The sequence below is a fragment of the Chionomys nivalis genome, chromosome 26 (genome assembly GCF_950005125.1).
Source record: "Chionomys nivalis chromosome 26, mChiNiv1.1, whole genome shotgun sequence".
In the NCBI taxonomy this organism is placed as follows: Eukaryota; Metazoa; Chordata; class Mammalia; order Rodentia; family Cricetidae; genus Chionomys; species Chionomys nivalis.
This window is the reverse complement of record NC_080111.1, coordinates 20,230,743-20,250,504: the sequence shown is the minus strand read 5'-3', so window position 1 is coordinate 20,250,504 and position 19,762 is coordinate 20,230,743. Positions and strand designations below refer to the sequence as shown.

The 19,762-nt window shown below is 44.1% G+C and overlaps 1 protein-coding gene across 1 annotated transcript in view; it reads right to left on the bottom strand.

Moving 5' to 3' along the window:
• The window catches only part of Gnai1 (G protein subunit alpha i1), an 83,474-nt gene extending 67,747 nt beyond the window's left edge, over window positions 1-15,727 (bottom strand). The window contains exon 1 of the mRNA XM_057758641.1: window positions 15,318-15,727. Within this exon, the coding sequence (XP_057614624.1) occupies window positions 15,318-15,435 (118 nt within the window). The 5' untranslated portion in view covers window positions 15,436-15,727. The remainder of the gene's footprint in view (window positions 1-15,317) is intronic.
• Window positions 15,728-19,762: the final 4,035 nt, after the last annotated feature.

Below are 19,762 nucleotides of genomic sequence, written 5' to 3'. Positions count from 1 at the left end.
TTACAAGTTATCTAACCTAGGTGCTGGGAACCAAACCGGAGTTATCTTGCCTTGTAGAAGATTCAGTCCCACTCTCCAGCTCACATCCTTTCTATATTGTTTTCTTCGACACTACATTTCTCCAGGACAGAATCCACTCTAGACACAGGTTTGGATCCATATCACAACCCACAACTGACAGTAACTTCCTTAGTAGTATTAACTGATAATTGCATTTCGGCAATTTAATGTCAGATACAGATGAACTGTTGTGTTTTTATTGCATTTTTTATACGCCCTCCCCCACAAAAACGCGATACTTGGAGTTGCAATAATGAGCCTTTTTTTTTTTTAAATCATAGTTGGTGCCTTAAGGAAGAATTCATTCTACTGAAGAAGGTGGAGCCACTCTCCAAAGAGGATTTTTGCAATCTGAGGAAGACGAGGAGAGTGCAGAACCATCTGGCATTTGGGAGTAGGCGTGGAGCATGCAACGCGGCCTAGGCCTGTGTGACATCACACCTAGATGTCACAGAGCATAAAATGCAAGCCAAACTGCTCCACTTTGGAGTTTGTATGCCGTTCTTTGGCTTTGTAGTTATCTAAATCTTCAGTCTAATTATATGCTTGCATAATTGGACATATTCAAATGATGTTGAAATATATTTAAATCGTTATTAGGAATCAATAAATAGTAATTTATTAAGAATCCAACATTCAATATTGGGGAAAAAAATCTCAGATTTTTGTTCTTGAATTTGCATAGTCAAGACTGGAGCAAGTGAGAGGGAAGGCACCCTGGGAAGAAGAATAAGACAAGGACACAGATAGAGATCCGAGCCTTCAGATAGGCTTGACGTCATATTCAAAAATGGGAAGGGCTAGAGAACGGCAAAGTCAAGTCATGGGAAACACGCAGAGGTAGAGTGGAAACCAAGCCCGGTGGAATCTTTCCTACTAGGTTAACAATTAGGGTGGTGCTCTGTAAAGATGGGAACCACCAGGGACTTCTGAAAAACTTCCGATATGACCAAAGCTGTCATTCAGGAGGCCTGTAGGCTGAAGGCATGCAGGAAGGCAGGCTGGGTAGGAGACAATTGGGTAAAAATGGAAAAGACGGGTGGAGGCGTGGTGCAGACCACATTCCAAAAGAGGAGTAGCAAGACTCAGGGGACAGCAGGGTGCAAAAACACAGGAAGAGACATACACAAGTTGGCAGGTATTGGCCTACGATACCCAAGCCCGCTTTTATATGTGAAATAATTTTGCCAAGAAAACAAGAAGATAAGCATCTGAGTACCTGGCACCCTAGACAACACCATGGCAACTCTTCTCCTCTTCCTATGAGCACGAAACTTGTAGCAGCTCAACACCATTAACCTAGGAATTTAAAGACAAACCCAGGAACATATGTACAAAGTATGCTCAAGGCAACAGACTACGTGACAACAAAACAGGAAGACCACAATCGCTAACGTGAGACTGGTCACATGATCTGTGGAATGGATTATAATAAAGCAGGCCAAAATAACTAGACTGTTTGATTTGATGGCAAATGTTTAAACACTGTTTTCTCTAACTCTTATTAGCTTCCCAAAGACTGTTCCATTCCAAGATATGTGGAGCTGCAAGCCATATAGTTGGCATTCTATAAATATTTGTTAAATGAACTACAAGTGTTTAAGAACCAGATGTGGTGAGTAATTTCGAGTAAGCCCAGTTCACAAATGATACTCAGGAATGAAAGAAGCTGAGAACCATGGGCTACATCTGATCATCAGTACTTAAAATTATTAATGAGAAACTAAGTCGTAAGCTCAGAATTCCCTCCTAGGTGCAAAAATCATGCTGCAACTTTGGATTAGAAAAAAAATTAGTTATGAAAAAAAACATGAATGACATACATGATCAATCATTTCAAGTCCAGTCTCTATAATAAACATGTTCACCTGATTCTCAGCATCCTCACACTTAGCAAAAGTCTCAATTGGTTTGGGCTACTCTGACACCCAAACAGACTAAGGCAGCTTTGAAAATGAAGTATCTACTCCTCCCTGTTCTGGAAGCTGGAAAGCTGTGAGGAGAAGCCACCACTATCTGCTTCCACCCTGTGATGAAGGTCTGATGCCCCTGCTGAACTCCAGCCATTGGTACCTCCGATAGGCTCCATGCTTAGCATTACACGGGGAATCCAGATTTTAGCAAGAACCATGGGAGGACACAGAATTCAACCAAAGAGCAACTGCCCTATATTTACGATCAACAAAGGTATTTCATCACCAACATCAACAGAAGAAAACAGCCATAAAAACATTATGGGGGCACTTCCAGCCAGACCTGAATGATCTTATCATCAAAGGGACTTTACTTGAAAGCTCTTCCACACACAGAAATAGAAGATTGATTGTCACTAATTATAATTTTGGGTCAGTCTTCAGAAAGTGCATGTTTTCATGTAGGAAACTATTTTCCCTCAAAATGGCCTACTCAAATTAGTCTTCAGATTTATATCAGAAATTTATAGAGTAACAACAATATTTAAGCATGAGAGATATTGACAAATATGCATGTGTGCATATGTGAATGTAAAAAAAAACCATAAGGATTCATGCTATACACGTTAAACCCAGTTGATAAAGATTACATGAAGTTTCACGAATGCGGCAGAGAGAGAGAGAGAGAGAGAGAGAGAGAGAGAGAGAGAGAGAGAGAGAGAGAGAGAAGACCAAGCATGAAGAGACTTATGAGGAGGAGAAATGTGGCAACCATTTTCTCGAGGGTTGCACACTTCACAACGTGGACTGGCTGTGGGCCTGCAGCACCCAGACCGCCTGGGAGTTTGAGGAAACTCTCGGACTGAATGCCACACCTCCTGAGCCGCAGTCTGAAAAGCAGTCCTAGAAACATCGAGCTGGCGTTCTTGATATAGCAGAGGTGGCTAAGGGGAAGAATTTCAGGAGAAAAAGATTGTTAAAAAAAAAAAAATAAAGAGAAAAACCTAACTTCAGAGCAGGCAACCGAGAACATAATCTTCAAAGGCTGGAGAGAGGGTTCTGTCAAGGGGAAACTGAGTTCTGTTCCCAGAATCCACATTAACTCTCCAACAACAACCTTAACTCCAGTCCCAAAGGGATCCATTGAAACCTACGTTCCTACGCACATACTACCAGACACACACACCACACACACACACACAATGTATATATAAATTTTAAAAGAGGATGATGTTTGTAATGTTTAGAAATATGCTGGTCTGCTGGTGTTTTTTTTTTTTTTATTTTCTATTTTTTTGTACTTAGAAGAATAATGGGGAAAGAAGCAGGCATGAGTGTCATCCAGATGGAGATTGAAGAATATCCAAGTGGCCTACTTTCCCAAGCCACCCTCTTGGCAAAGGCTACAAGCTTGGGAGGTAATCAGTAGCAAAGGGAGGAGGCAGATGGGGACAAGCCAGGCAGAGTCGGACCTCTCTTCGTTTCTCCTCTGGACCAAAGTTCTTGGGGTAACTGGCAGCCCAGGAAGAGGTTCCATGCAGTTTGGTGGGGAAGAATGGCTAGGAAAAGCTGAACTTGGAGCTTCCAGCCTCACAGACCTGTGAGCAATGAACACAGTGCATGATTCTCTGGAGGCTTGAACTGACCAGAAAACGCAGAGCACTCTAGACAGTTCAGAGCTTGGATCCCCACACAGACCTTGCAGCAACAGGATGCCTGAGGCAAACGGTAACTGGGGAGGAACACAGCATCCAGAAGACAGTCAGTCAAGGCAGAAAGAAAGGATAAGCCAGCCGAAACAGAAACAAGAAACTGGACTAACAGGTGCAGTGACGATTCAACGGGGTTTGCCAAAAGATAAAAACTATCTTAGGGTACTAGCTGCTGTTGGTGGAATCTCAACATGAAATTCAGTAAGGATCCCCAGGATAGTACCAGAAACTTCCACATTTTCGCATATCAAGAACTGATGGTACCATCAACTATGGAAGGAAAAAAAGTGGGGGAGGGGAAGTGTCTAAACAAAGGATGAGAAATGCTACCTTGGACATATGGTGTTGGGAAACTCAGAAAAGCCTACCCTCGCCTTGCATTGCATGGGACCCAGGGGGTGTGGGACCCTGCCAGTATGTTGTAATAATGAGCGGCAGGGCTGTGTCCCCGGCACCCGGCCGCCCGCATGGCTTAGCTTATGCCCCAAAATAATTACACGGAAACTGTATTCTTTTAAACACTGCCTGGCCCATTAGTTCCAGCCTCTTATTGGCTAGCTCTTACATATTGATCTAACCCATTTCTAATATTCTGTGTAGCACCACGAGCTGGCTTACCAGGGCAGATCTTAACCTGCGTCTGTCTGGAGTGGGAGAATCATGGCGACTCCTTGACTCGGCTTCTTTCTCCCAGCATTCTGTCTGTTTACTCCACCCACCTAAGGGCTGGCCTATAAATGGGCCAAGGCAGTTTCTTTATTAAATGAAAGTAACTCCTCCATCACCAGTATTCACAAAACTCACACATTGCCCCATGTGCACTCATGGGGAACACACTCTACGGTGGGATGGCATCAAGACACTTTGAACAGCAGACCACGCAACTTTTCAAACTACGCACAGTGGACACCAATTAAAACTCTGGAAAATAAAAGAGACAAATAAGCAAACTTAAGAGTTTATAACTGGTTTCCAGAAAATGGCTTAGAAATGACAACGGCACCATTAAAAGGTCAGCACTAATATAATTAATTTTAAAAAAGCAGGATAGCTTGTCAAAGAGCTAATTAAATGAGGATTTGGAAGCAGCACAGAGAGATATGGAAAAGTCCAACTGAAATATAATGTATTTCATTCAAGAGGTGAGAAAAAACACAAGACACATTCTCTTTTTTTTAAAAAAAAAACAAAAACAAAAACACTGATAGGTGCAGTAACATGAATGTCTTTTATTTTCCGCAAGACTTCTAAATCTGTGAAAAAGTCTTTAATTTAAAGTCACTTCATTAAAAAAAAAAACATAATGTAGGGAGATATGGTGGTACATGCCTCTACTACCAGCTAATTTTAGGGAGGCTGAAATAGGAAGGTGGCGAGTTAAAAGCCCATCTGCAATATACAGTGAGCTCAAGGCCAACCTGGGCTATTGGAGACCCCAACCCAATAAAAAAAGAGTGAGAAAAATGTCTATACAGGGTGCAGAACCTTGCTTAACATTCATGAGCACTTCAGTTCAACGTGCAGTACCACCAAAAGGTAAAAAAAGAAATCAATCTTTAATGTGACTAAATTATGATTTATAATAATAATCTAGCATTATTTAAAAGATTTAAAATTATTAAGAGATACATGAATGGCTTTCTTTGTCTCATATTACTTTAATGCCAGCATGAGTTGAACTTGACTAAGGAACAGGACACAGGAGTGTGAGGACACCAGAAACCATGGCGACGAGAGGTCCAGCCGTTGGTGCAAGTGAGGATCAATGAGGGTCAGAAGCAGAGTACAGTCTCCCATCCACAGAGCAAATTTACCAACCAGTCATGATACAATTGCTCCAAGTGACTGCAAAGACCTGTGCAAAGTCAGGCCGCTAGTTATGTTTATAACATATAAAAATGAATTTTAATTCTTAAAATTGGATTAACACCGGGACTACTAAGTCAAAGAAGAGTTTTCTCTGGACCCCACTCTACTGTGATAATTTCACTGCCGCTTTACTTATCTGACCCGTGCCTGCAAAACACGGTGAAGCAGAGAACTGGTGTGTATTAGACTCTCAAATAAAAGGCAGCTTTCCAAGAAGAATTACAACAAAGATTAGGTAAATAAATTCTGAAAATAAAAGCTCAGGACCCTAGCTTAGGAGGGCCATGCAAGCAGGAAGCATTCTTTATAACTCCTGACTGAACCTTAAGGGACTCTTTTTACTGTTTGTCAAAAGGCACCAACACAGGGCTGGAGAGATGACCCAGTGGTTAAGAGCAGTGGATCTTCCAATGGACCCACGTTCAATTCCCAGCACCCACATGTTGGCTCACAAACATCTGCAACTCCAATCCCAGGGGATCTAAGGGCACCAGGAACACATGTGGTACACAGACACATGAAAACAGACATCCCATACACATAGTCTTAATAATTAAAGATTAAAAAAAAAAAAAAAAAAAAAGAAGCGGGGCAGCAGTGACATAAGCCTTTAATCCCAACACTTGGGAGGCAGAGGCAGGCAGACCTCTGTGAGTTTGAGGCCAACCTGGTCTATAGAGCAAGTTCCAGGACAGGTTCCAAAGTTACAAGAAACCCTGTCTCGAACACTAACAAGTTTAATAACTCATAATTTAAAATAAAGCCTACTATAACTTTTCAAGAGATGCATCTCCTCTCCCAAAAAGTAAATTTAGGGTAGGTCTAGAGTTTTATTTTTTAAGAAAAATCTTGAGAATCAAAAATATGGTAACTTTTGGAATTATTTAAAATGTTCTTGAATATAATCAACTTCCCCAGGGAAAAGCACATTCTTTTGAATCTGTCCAAATGATGTTTCAGAATGTAGTCTTACAGGTTTGTTTTATTTCAAAAAAAAATAAAGAGAAATATAAAATGAAAATATGTAAGAAAACCACAGCATTTATTTTATTAGTGAGTAATACCATGGAAGAGAAATACTGTAAAATCATTTTAAAAGTCTTCTGACTTCAGAATTCTAAACAATGTACAAACATTTCCCTGGTGTAGCATCAGTAAAGGAACCTGAATCCATGAGGAATCTGTGGTAGGAGCAGAATACAGTAATTGAAATTGATTTTTACCTCCAAAAGTCTTTGCTATGCACACATCTTTGCAAAAAAAAAAAAAAGCAACAAAACGATTGTTTAATACAAGAAATGGCTGAACTCATAAGGCGGGCTGAAACTAGTGTCTATAACCATTTCTGTCTATGAAGAACTCATGCGTCCCCTTCGCTCATATTATTGCTCCTCCCTCTCTATGACTGGACCCCAGGAGCTCGGCCCCGTGCTTAGCTGTGGATCACTGCATATGCTTCCATCAGTTACAGGATGAAAGTTCTATGGTGACAATTAAGGCAGTCATCAATCTGATTACAGGGGAAGGGCAGTTCAGGCACCCTCTCCATTGTTGCTTAGATTCTTAGCTAGGGTCATCCTTGTGGATTCCTGGGAATTTCCCTAGTACTGGGTTTCTTGTTAACCCCAAAATGGCTCCCTCTTTCAAGATATCTCTTTTCTTGATCTCCCTCTGTGTCCTTCACCCAACTTGGCCTCATGTTCACCTCCCCCTGCCCTTCTCCTCTGCCCACTCTTTGTCCCCTTCACCCCATCCCCCATTCCCACTTTACTCAGGAGATCTTGTCTATGTCCGCTTTCCAGGGGGATCCATACATGTCTCTCTTAGGTGATGGATAAACCCTCAGAAACAGCTGACCCAGGCTAGTGGGAGCTCACTGACTCTGGGTGACAGTTGGCATATGACCCAACTAGACCTCATGGTGTGTAACAGTTGTGTGTGTATGGCTTGGGTCCTTTGTGGACCAACTGCCCCTGGAACCCGTATTTATCCCGAGTGCATGAACTGGTTCTTTGGAGCCCATTCCCTATGGAGGGACACCTTGCTCAGCCTAGTTACAGTGAGGAGGGTCTTGGTCCTGCTCAGTCTTTGTTGACTCCCCATGAGAAGACCTGACTCTCTCTGAAGAATGGATGGGGAATGGGGTGGCGGAAAGGTGGGGGTGCAGGAGAAGGAAAGGGAGAGGGAACTGGGATTGGTATGTAAAAAAAAAATGTTTAAAAAAAAGAAAATTAAATAATATAAAAATAAATAAATAAAAATTGGATTATAGACAAAAAAAGAAAAAAGAAAAAAAAAGAACTCATGTGCTGTTTTCTGAGAACTTCAGTACATTAACTTATTCTATCCCTAGCCCCATGAGCCAGATATATTTATTATTCAGCATTTACAATTTGGAAAATGGAAGCTTAAAGAATGTGAACTACTTAAGGCCTTAAGCAAAACAATTGCCCGGAGAGTTCTCATTCACCTGGCCTTCATTCTGGTGACACCTTTACAAAGCTCAATTAACCTAAGAGGATAGAAACTATTTCTACATAGCAAAGGACCCACTGGGATGCTGGGCCACACAGAGCTCACAGCCAGTTAGGCTCAAATATGCCAGAAAAAGATGACAGAGATTGATGAATTTATAGGCACAAGCATTCTGTGCACTAAAAGGCCCCAAACTAAAGTGCATTCCCTACTGTTAATTCTATTCTCAGTCTCCCCCTTCTGCCTATGGGAATTTTGACTTTTTTTTTAATATAAATATGTTATTTCTCTAAATATGATTGGTAAGCCTAAGACTAATAACAAAAGCATAGGGCATACTTTATAAATGCCACCAATAATAATTCCTACCACTTGAGGACAAGCAACTCAAGAAGACATTGTGGGTGAGTTCTCAGCACACCCTGTTGGGGATCATATTATCCTAGGTGACACACAGCTGTAATAGTTCATGACTCCTTTTGTGACTGCATCCAATTTTACAGAATCAAAAGTGAAGAAGGCATGTAACAATCCTGTCCAAACTATCTGTCTATCTATCTCTATCTATCGATCGATCGATCGATCGATCTATCTTGATATAGATCTATCTATCTATATATCTATCTATCTATAGATTAGATATATACACACATATGACAAATGGGGATATGCTAATACACTGGGTAAAAGTTTATTCAAATCACCCCCAGATACAACACAAATGTGTCAATTCTTTCCACATAAACCCTACTAGTCAGTCTTAATGTTGACTCACATATGTAGTCACTTCACCAGCAATGAAGAGAAGGGTGCTACAGGCCACCCCATCAGGTGGTAAACGAGTCCCACGGGATTCATTCTCTGAGAGCCAATCCCACAGAACAGGGCAACCGACAATTTTTCTTTTAAGTCTGCGATTTCAGTATGGTGCAATCAGGAAGAAAGATTAATTTAGACTCGATGATCAAGAAAAACCTCACCAACGAGGAGAGGGAGGGAGAAAAGCTACCTTCATAGTATTGTACATAAGTTTCCAGGGGAGGTGCCTGATAGAGGCAGCTGCTGCACATCTGGCAGGATACAGTCACATTGCCCTGGCGTGCTCAGGATGCACAGGACCCTGAGTTCTCTCCGAGCGAGGGCTCAGAAGAAAGACAGAAGCATGATCGCTTTCAAGTTCTCATGCACACCCGTTGGGACACACAGGAAAGGTGAAGGCAGCAAGAACAGCATGGAAATGAAGGCCATTTGGTTAGGTACAAGAGCAAAGACAATGTTTATTATACAGAGTTAGAGACTCCTGTGAGAAGCCAACTTGAACATTCAAATGAAAAGACTTTGTGTTTTTACATATTATAATAATAGTAACAGACAGATATTATGGTAGTGTAGGTGTATTCTGTTTGGGTTAGCTTTTTCCTCCTGGCTGAGTATGATCAAATGAAAAACATACTTCTCACATGTATGTTGTGAAGAAAATGAAATAATGCTATAAGACCATCCAAACTTTTTGAACAAGAAACGGAATGACATCACTACCAGCTGCAGATGTGTGCGCCCATCCCTTAAGGAGAGAAGACCACAGGGCAGAGCGCAGCATCTCATGGTCCAGACCCTTGGCAGATCTTCATGGACTGGAGATCTGACGGCACTTGGGAGTGATAGACAAGGACTCTTTTCTCCTGCTCCTTATGGACTCCATTTTAAATTGGTGTGGTGGGGTAGTGTCTAGATCTCATGGCCTCTTCTTGTTGCGTCGTTACATTCTGGAGCTGACAACTTGTTCGTCTGTTTAATCAGTGCACAGACTCTCACCCACACAGAATCAGAAGCTTAGGCATTTCCACGGGTGCTGTGAAGGTCAGAGGCCCTGCAGACATTTACTATGCAGAATAGACTTGAATCATTGGGAGCTACACACTTGGCTGTGGCAGTTTCAGTGAGCGCCAATCCCCAGCCTCAGAACCTGTGAAGGCTGCCTTATCTGGTAAAATAAATGCTGCAGGTATCACTGTAAATCCCAAGGTGGGTCTGTTAGCCTGGAATCTGAAAGTGAGTTTGATATAATCATAAGATTGTAATAAGTGAAAAAGAACTGGGGGGAACCCCCACTGGTCCCTGTGGGCTCTAAAGATGTAGAGGACTTTTCCAAGCCAATGAAAACACGTGGCTGCCCCTAGATTGGGTAAGGAAAGTGAGGAAACAAAGCAGTTTCCAGAACCACCAGAAGAAACATCTTGCCTTCATTCTTCTTAAACTAGTGGAAAAACATTTGGAAATTCGGTCCTGCAGGACCCCATAGTAAATCTAGGCAGCCATTTAATATAAACTAATAAACATTTAGTTTAAAATTATTTCCTCCTACTTGTGTTAAGATTTCTAACTATCGCCGGGCGGTGATGGCGCACGCCTTTAATCCCAGCACTCGGGAGGCAGAGACAGGCGGATCTCTGTGAGTTCGAGGCCAGCCTGGTCTACAAGAGCTAGTTCCAGGACAGGAACCAAAAAGCTATGGAGAAACCCTGTCTCGAAAATCCAAAAAAAAAAAAAAAAAAAAAAAAAAAGATTTCTAACTATCAGCCGGGTGGTGATAGCGCACACCTTGAATCTTAGTACTCATGAGGCAGAGGCAAATGGATCTCTATGAGTTTGAGGCCAGCCTGGTCTACAGAGCCAGTTCCAGGACAGACTCCAAAGCTACAGAGAAATCCTGCCTTGGGTAGGAGAGGTGGGGAGGATGGATGTTCTCTTAATCTTACTTCCTAGGGTCCAGCACCATCTGGGATCTGAACCTCACTAGGACCTTACCCTGTGGAATCACAGACTCAGTAAATCATGCCAAGGAACGCGTGACCGAAGAATGTGACCAGTACACTCCATTCCTCTCACATGAGTGTGTTGATCTTAAATGTTCCCAGGAAAAGAGAACAAACAACAAAATAAAATTTCAGATTCTGGCTGGGTCCTCAAGTTCTTGCTTAAAATCTTGCAATCAATGCTTTCAGGCTTTACTAAAATCTTTACAAAATTCTATTTCCTAAGTCAGTCACTAAATCCTGTAACATAGACCTCAATAGTTACTGCTCTTGATACATTTCACAAGTCTCAGGCTCTAAATGAAAGGAGCTCAAAGAAACACTGACGGAGATCTACTTCCACCAAAAAATAAAAAATAATAATGAATGCACCTAGGTCACCAGGGCAACTGGAGCACCAGACTCTGCTGCAATAAACTGCCAATGTCACTTTCTAGCGTTTATTAGATTTATCAAACAATATGGCAAGTGTGGAGAATTAAATGTTACAGCATCACACTTGCTTTTGGATCCCATCCATTTACTTCGGCCATTTCATATTTTCGGTAGTCCTTTATCCTTAACACGGGCTGCAGATACTGGAACTTGATGAAGAATACATCCCAGCATAACTCCACATGATTTAGCACACATTTACACACGACAGAGTAAAGGGACAGTAAAGAAAGTGCAGAACACAAGGAAAACATAAGGACTTTGCCACCTACTGTGGTCACGGTACTTGGACCGGGGCGAAAGACTAAACAGTCAACATCAACCTCAAATATGCTTGACCTGTGTTAACTCTTCTGTGACTCGGGTCTAAAACAAAAGTTTATCCTGCAAGCAATGGAGAAGGCAAGGAAGGTCCCAGATGGAGTAGACAGCATAGAAGGGCCATAGGGAAAGGTAGGAAGGAAGGGGCAGAAAACTCTTTAGGGAAAAGGCTCTGTGACGCAAAGAGGCCTGTGGTTAGGGAGTGGGAGGTGGTCTGTAGAGAACGATTGAAGAAAAACTCAACATATCCAAAACACACAATCACACAACCAGTGGCTTCCCTTAGAATACTTGCTAGTACAAATAGACCAGAGACAGAGAGGCACACAACCCAGTTGAAAACGGCAGGTCCATTTGTCCAAGGAAACAGACTTTTTTGATAACTAAGGTTCTGGGCCAACTGTTAGGAAATAGCTAAAGCAATGCAAGATTAAAAGTCTGACTAAGCCAGAATCTCTCAGCTAGGGAAGACACTGTGTGAGTCTAAAGGTAACAGAAGACTGATGATGGGGGGCAATGGTAAGGAGTCCATCACCTCCAGATTTCTCGCCCAATTTCCCCCAGGCCTGTAATTTTAGCTATACTAAAGGAGGGGGTGGAGCTGTGGGTTTTGATTTGCTTGTTTGTTTGTAAAAGTGTGTTCAGAGAAGAAGAGGACTGGTGTGATAGACAAAAATGAACTCAACGCATTGCAACTGAACAATTGATTCAGGAAAATTGAACTTCCTTAATATAGCGCCTGTTATCTTAGAAAAATGATCACCAAATTTAATTTAATAAATACCAGGAGTACAACATAGTCTAACTAAAATATATCATAGTTATACTCATATTCCCCTTAAAATTACGAATTCCAGAATCCCAAAGATGTAACAAAAAAGGCACTTTCCTCTGAAACAATTATCCATGCATAGTGGGAAGAAAGCTAAGCACACACCCATTCATGTAAACCTCTTAGCTTATTCAATTACTAAATGCTGAAAACTAAAGTGAAAGAATTGAGTAAAGAAACATCAATCCAAATTCTTTCAGGTCAGTAGACCAGATGAGGTCCTCTCCATTTGCTTCAGCCTAATTCACTGTACCTAAAGAATCATGAGACACCTATAACATAAATAGTGAATATTCGACACCCAGCACCCAAATAATTACTTATTATTTCTAAATCTCACTTCAAACGATTAGAACAACGTATGCTTTCATGAAGAACTACAACGTAACCAGACAGATAGACTTCTAAATTTTTTTATGCTTTAAGTATTTTTAAGTAAATGGTTGAAAAAAAAAACTGAAGATGAAGATGTCCTCTTAAAAATCGAAGTGCAATTGGTTACAGGTTACCTAGGTACCAGTTCAAGTCTCAAGGGACCAACTTCTACTTGTTAGATGGGTGATACCACGCAACTACTTGCACACAGCCTTAAATATCCAAACATGGAGCAATGGTCAAAATTCACTGCTAAACTCTGATCTGGGGGAAAATGTTTCAAGTATTACAAGAACTGCCATTTGTGAAGTAAGTACACCAGCATATATATATATATATATATATATATATATATATATATATATACACACACACACACACACACACACACACTAGTGTGTCAGAACTCTGGCCAAAGGATAGGGCAGGGGAAGACAAGGCAGTAGAAGTAAGAAGACAGCGATGCACTGGAATTCTAGACCAAAGAGTCAGTTGTAGGGAAAAGCAAAAACTCAAAGCTAGAAACAACATGTAAGAAACCCATTTGCCTTTTGTTTGCTTGCTTCTCATCATTTTGGGATTTTTCTAAAACACTTGTTTGGAGGAATAAGAACAGCATAATTTCTGAAAACCAGGACTCTGGTCCGTGTCTCATTGCCTCTCCATAGATGGTTAGAGATCAACTTTAGTTCTCTGTTGAACACTCAACTCCATTATTCTATTTAATTCTTTTTTTCTTGTTTTTTTTTCATATTTAATTCTTAATCTAAAAGATTAAAAATGTAGCCTTCAGCAGGCTACATTTCTGCCTCCAGGGGGCATTTGGCAACATGCTAGGAGATTAGAGCCAACCATGGGGCATCCATTAGCATGTAATGTGTGGAGATCAACAGCATTGCTTGACATCCTACAGCACACAGGACAGCCAGAACCGACAAAGAATTATCAAATTCCAAACGTCAACAGTGCTAAAAGGGGATACCGTGCCCGCTGAACCCTGCAGAAGCAAAAATTCTGCTCTCCAACCCTTTCATAGTTGTCTAGCTAAAGACAAGCCACCAAGGGCAGCTCCTTTACAACTGCTTTCAACATGGTGGAAGGCAGCTCCGACGGAGAACTGCAACCCATTAAGATATTCCCGGCAGGTGCACCGAAACCACAGGAAAAGAATTTTATAGTCGTTTTATGTCATAATTATTGTAAGTCACCCAATGGGCCTCTACGTGGTTCAGTACCAAGTCGTGTGCCTTCTTCGGTCAGTATTCTAAAAACCCACCGGCCCCATGAGCACACAGTATCTTTTTAATACAAAAAACTCAGGACAATCCTATTTACAGAGAAAGATTTATGGGGGAGGCTGTGGAGGGTGAAAAATACCACCCAGCTCTTTAAAATGCAAAGTTATTTCACAGTTTGCTTGCAAAATGACTCAGATCGTTATTACTTTTAGTCATGCCAAGTTTGCTTCTTCTAAGCCTACTAGTAATGGGGAAAGAACGAAATAACCACCATCTTCCTGCAGTCGTTAAACCAATGAAACAGGGTCTTAATAAAAAGCAGATCCGGGCAATAATGTTTCTCTTTTTATAACAACTGTTAGAAAAAGGACAAGCAATCGCTGGAAGTGCAAACGAAGATTCTAAGAAATCTGTCATCTGCCTAAATACCTAGAGCGTGGAAGGAAAACAAACAAAAGGAAACCCCGACTCACAAATCTGAAAGCCATAACCTATGGATGCTTTCTTAATATATGGCTCAATCAAAATCCGATTTATTCTCCCACCTCCGGTTTAAAAAAAAAAAAAAACTGGAAGGACCTCCACATCGGCTTTCAGCTAAACAGTGTTAAGAATGAAAAATAATAATAATAAAAAAAGCCTGATGCACCTGTCAAGGCTCGCTGGAGCAAGCGCTGCAGCGGAGAGACGACCCTGTCGTGGAGGATGAAACCCTCGCACCTGTCAGGGCTGTTTGCACCACGAAGCATCTTCGTCTCCTACTATGCGAGCAAACGTAAGCCAACTTTGGTAGTTTCCATCCCCCACCCAGGCAAAATCCAGCATCCAGCGCAGCTCTTGTTCTTACGCAGGAAAATCTACTCAGCGTTCTTTTCTACTCACTGAGTCGCCATGTGAAGTTGACAGGCGAGACAACCGAGACCCCCTACAGAGGCCACACAAAAGGCGCCCCGAGGCCACCCAACACGACACTTTCCCCGGCGTGGGCAATTACAACGCGGCAAGACACCTCTCACCGCGGGGTGTCCGCGGAGAGGGGGTGCTCGGCTTTTAGGTTCCGAATTATCCCTCATCTAGGAAGGCAGAGCTCAACTTCCAAAATAGGGTTCCCACGCGTCCGGCCGCCCAGCCACGCTGTGCGTTGCCCGTGGGGTCGCGCGACAGTCACCACCGCGGCCGAGAAGCCGCCTGCGCTGTGCAGGGGCTGGGATGCCGCGCTCGCTCCCCCACCGTCCCCCGGCCCCGGGCCCCGTCCCCACGGCCCCGCTCACCCAGCAGCAGCAGCTTGACCTCCCGCGCCGCCTTCTCGCCGTCCTCCCGGAGGTTGCGGTCGATCATCTTGCTGCGCTCCACAGCCGCCTTGTCCTCGGCGCTCAGTGTGCAGCCCATGGTGGCCGAGCGTCGCCGCGCCCTCGGCGCCGGGGCCGGCTGGCAGCGCGGGGAGAGGCTGGCCCGGAGGCGGCCTCGCTACGTCCGCAGCTCCGGCAAGCTGGAGGCAAGGTCTGCGAGCTTGCACGCCGCCGCCCCGGGCGGCCGTCCCCGCCGGCCGGCGACACTCCGCGATCCGCGCACCTCTCGCCGCTGCAGCCGCCGCTTCTGCCGCTGCCGCCGCCGCCTCTGCTGCTGCTGCTGCCGGTGGCCGAGCCGCTGCAGCTCACAGCCCGCGCGAGCCCGGCGTCCGCGCGCCGCCGCGGCCCCGCCCCTGCCCGCCCCGCGACCACTCCCAGAGCGCGCTCCCGCCCGCCCTCCCGTGCACGTGCGCTCGGACAGCGCCCCCTCCGACGGCCGCGTGCCCGCGTGGTCGCCGCCCCGGGCGCTTCCCGCGCGTGCCCCCGAGGTGCCCAGCGCTCGCAGCCCTCTCAGGCCAGAGTCAGGTGCCCCCCAGCTCCCATTCCCCACCTCTTGAGATCCGCAGCCGGGATCAGTGCGTACCTGTCCCTTATGGGTGCGGATGGGACGGTTGCCAAAGTTGCCAGCAAGAAAAGAAAGGCAGGCCTGGGCATTTGAGCATGCCAGGCGCTTGCGGCCAAGCACGGGTTTGCAAAATGTGTCGGCTTGTGTGAAGCTCCGTGGGAAAGGGAGTGAAATGAGCGTGGGGCGCTGGGAAACCCGAGGTGGGGACCATAAGCAACCAAGAGGGAATTGTGGAGGGAGTCTTGGGGCTACAAATGTCCACATCCTCCCTGCCACTTTCTTTCTTCCAGATCTCCCTCTAATCTATTGCTCACCTTCCTTTTCATAAGGGAATGCATTTTGAGGAATTCCTTCCCAGTCTGGAGAAGACGTTTGACAAAGAATCAAAGAATGTGTTTTAAACCGACAAGAGCAACAAGACACACAAACAAGGCTGGCTCTGTGGTAATGGGTCGCCTTTAGGGCACGTGTAAGTTCCTAGCCAAGCTGTGTGACCATGTTTATGACCGTGTGGAAACTTCAGTGCCCGTGGGCATGTTATTCCATTTTGCAGCTTCTTTGCCGGTAAATGATTAGTTGATACACTCTGCAGTCCATCCTTCTAGTCTCAGGCCTAGACCTAGGAAGCTTTTTGCCCGTGTAAGGAGACAGGCATAGGTTTTAAGGTCTGGGCTCGGTCTGTCAGTTGCTCTGCTGATTATAGAGGAAACAATGACTGATTAGAAGACGGAGCCAGAGTTCCTTGCTCGTGCTCTGTCTCCTGCTCTTGTGCCCCCACACACTGAGACAATGGGGATGTTCTATCAGGAACTCACCAAGGCCAGCTGGCCTGGGTCTGAAAAAGCATGGGATAAAACCGGACTTGCTGAACATAACGGACAATGAGGACTACTGAGAACTCAAGAACAATGGCAATGGGTTTTTGATCCTACTGCACGTACTGGCTTTGTGGGAGCCTAGGCAGTTTGGATGCTCACCTTACTAGACCTGGATGGAGGTGGGTGGTCCTTGGACTTCCCACAGGGCAGGGAACCCTGATTACTCTTAGGGATAATGAGGGAGGGGGACTTATGGGGGAGGGAGAAGGAAATGGGAGGTGGTGGCGGGGAGAAGGCAGAAATCTTTAATAAATAAATAAATAAACAATAAAAAAATTTAAAAAAAATAAAAAATAAAATAAAAAAATAAATTAATTAAAAAAAAAGAAGAAGAAGACGGAGCCAGAAGCAAGGTAAATACCTTCCTTGATGGGGTAAAAATTAAGAAAGTGCTCTTTGGCTCCCGTTTAAAAATCATATTTTCTAAAAATCATTTGGAAAGCTGGTCTTGAGTTTGAAGGGGTGTCTGAGCTGACACAGGGACAACAACTGCCGGTTGGATCCTTCGGAGATGGCAGGGCTTGCGGGTTCCCATTTTTTGAAAACGGTCAACCCTGCTGGGCACGAGATATGCAATTGTAAGAACTGCCTCAAGCTTTTCTATGATTTCTCAAAATAAAACAGTAAAATCTACACACTTTTGCCACTGGGTCACCGAGCTCTCTATCTCCTGGCATACTAAATGTTCATCTGGAATTCCAGAGTTAATGAAGCCAACAGTCAACCCAGTGTGAGCTAGCCATTAGAAGCTGTAAATTAGCTGTCTATCCTGTGAGCTTGAGGCTCAGATGAAGTGCAGGGCCAGCAGCTCAATCCAAGGAGGATTAGGACTGAGTGCTGGAGGGGAATTAGGGAGGACTGGAAGCTGGAGGAGGACTAGGGAGGACTGAGTGCTGGAGAGGGATTAGGGAGGATTGAGTGCTGGAGGGGAATTCGGGAGGATTGAGAGCTGGAGGAGGCTAGGAAGGACTGAGTGCTGGAAGGGCATTAGGGAGGACTGAGAGCTGGAGAGGGATGAGGGAGGATTGAGTGCTGGAGGGGATTAGCGAGGACTGAGTGATGGAAGGGTTTAGGGAGGACTGAGTGCTGGAGAGGGACTAGGGAGGATTGAGTGCTGGAGGGGATTAGGGAGGATTAAGAGTTGGAGGGGATTCTGTATGCACCACAAGGGCTGCACCCACATACTGAGACAATGGGGATGATCTATCGGGAACTCACAAAGGCCAGCTGGACTGGGTCTGAAAAAGCATGGGATAAAACCGGACTCACTGAACATAATGGACAATGAGGACTGCTGAGAAGTCAAGAACAATGGCAATGGGTTTTGATCCTTCTGCACGTACGGGCTTTGTGAGAGCCTAGGCAGTTTGGATGTTCACCTTACTAGACCTGGAAGAAGGTGGGAGGTCCTTGGACTTCCCACAGGGCAGGAAACCCTGATTGCTCTTCGGGCTGATGAGGGAGGGGAACTTGATTGGGGGAGGGAGAGGGAAATGGGAGGCGGTGGCGGGGAGGAAGCAGAAATCTTTAATAATTAAATAAATTAATTAAAAAAAGAGTTGGAGGGGATTAGAGAGGATTGAGTGCTGGAGGGGATTAGGGAGGATTCAGTGATGGAGGGGATTAGGGAGGACTGAGAGCTGGAGGGGATTAGGGAGGATTCTGTGCTGGTGGAAACAACTTGGGTTTTGCTGAAATGAAGTTGTAAAGAAAGACATAAATTGCGCCACTCCTCTGAAAAGCTTGCAAAGAGGTGAGGAAACAAAACAAATGAATAGAAGTGAAGCCAATCTTCTAAGATGACATGAAACAATGGAGTGGATAAACGTGAAGAACTTTTGAGGGAAGTGATAGCAGGGTGCTGGCATGGACTTTAAGGTTACCATGCTGGAGCATCTACTATAGCAAGGTGTGGTGGTGAGATGTCTTAAACAAAGGGATGTGATTCTCACATTTCCCAAGCCTGGGAAGTCCAACGTTAAGGGGCCAGTGGATCGAGAACTCTCCAGTGAGGCTCTTGCTGGCTTGTGTATGGCCACTTTCCTAAGCAGGAAGAAGTAGAGGAAGGAGACCGAGGAATGAGAGAGGGGCCAGATTTCTGTCTGGTCTTTCTCTTCTTATACCGGCATTGACACCCCACCTTGAGGACTTTGTCCGTACCTGTGTCCTTCCCAAAAGTGCTGCCCCCCAGTACCATCACACCAGGAGTTAGGGCTTCAAGCTAAGAACTTTGAAGAGACACAAACATTCAGTCCAGAATAGGAAGTATCCAACTAAAAGATTAATAGGCAAAGAATGCATAGAAGATGACAATTGTTTTATGATTGACATCACGTTTGCTGTGATAAATGAAAGGTCATGAGACAATTAAGAAAACTGTAAATATTAAGATGAAAAGTTCGATGTAATACAGTGAGTTCTGTTTCCCTACATTCCCGAGTTAGGCAATAGATGTATAAAAGGAAAAAATGTTCCTTGCATCATATGCAAAACAAACCAGCTACCAACAAGTGGGTGACATTAGTAATTCAGATATGAGATGGTAGCCCACGCTCAGCCTAATAATTTACATAAGTATGATGCTGTGAAACATGATTCAACAACCTTGTCGTGGACGGGGAGCAGACATTATTAAACTGTGTAATTTATAGAGAGTTATAGAGTGAAACTGGGATTACATAGGTTAAAACAACAGCTTCTGAATGCTTGTTTTCCTTTGGAACATCATGGTTGTCTTTAACAGTGACACAAATCACACCCCATAGCATCTGCCCATTTGTGTGCACAGTTCAGTAGCTTTTAGTGTAGACACAGACTTTTACAACCATGCTATTTATAAGACATTTTGTAGCTCCCCGAAAGAAGTCCCACATCCTATAACTTTCGTCCCCAATCCATTCCATTCCCCAAGCCCAAGAAAATCA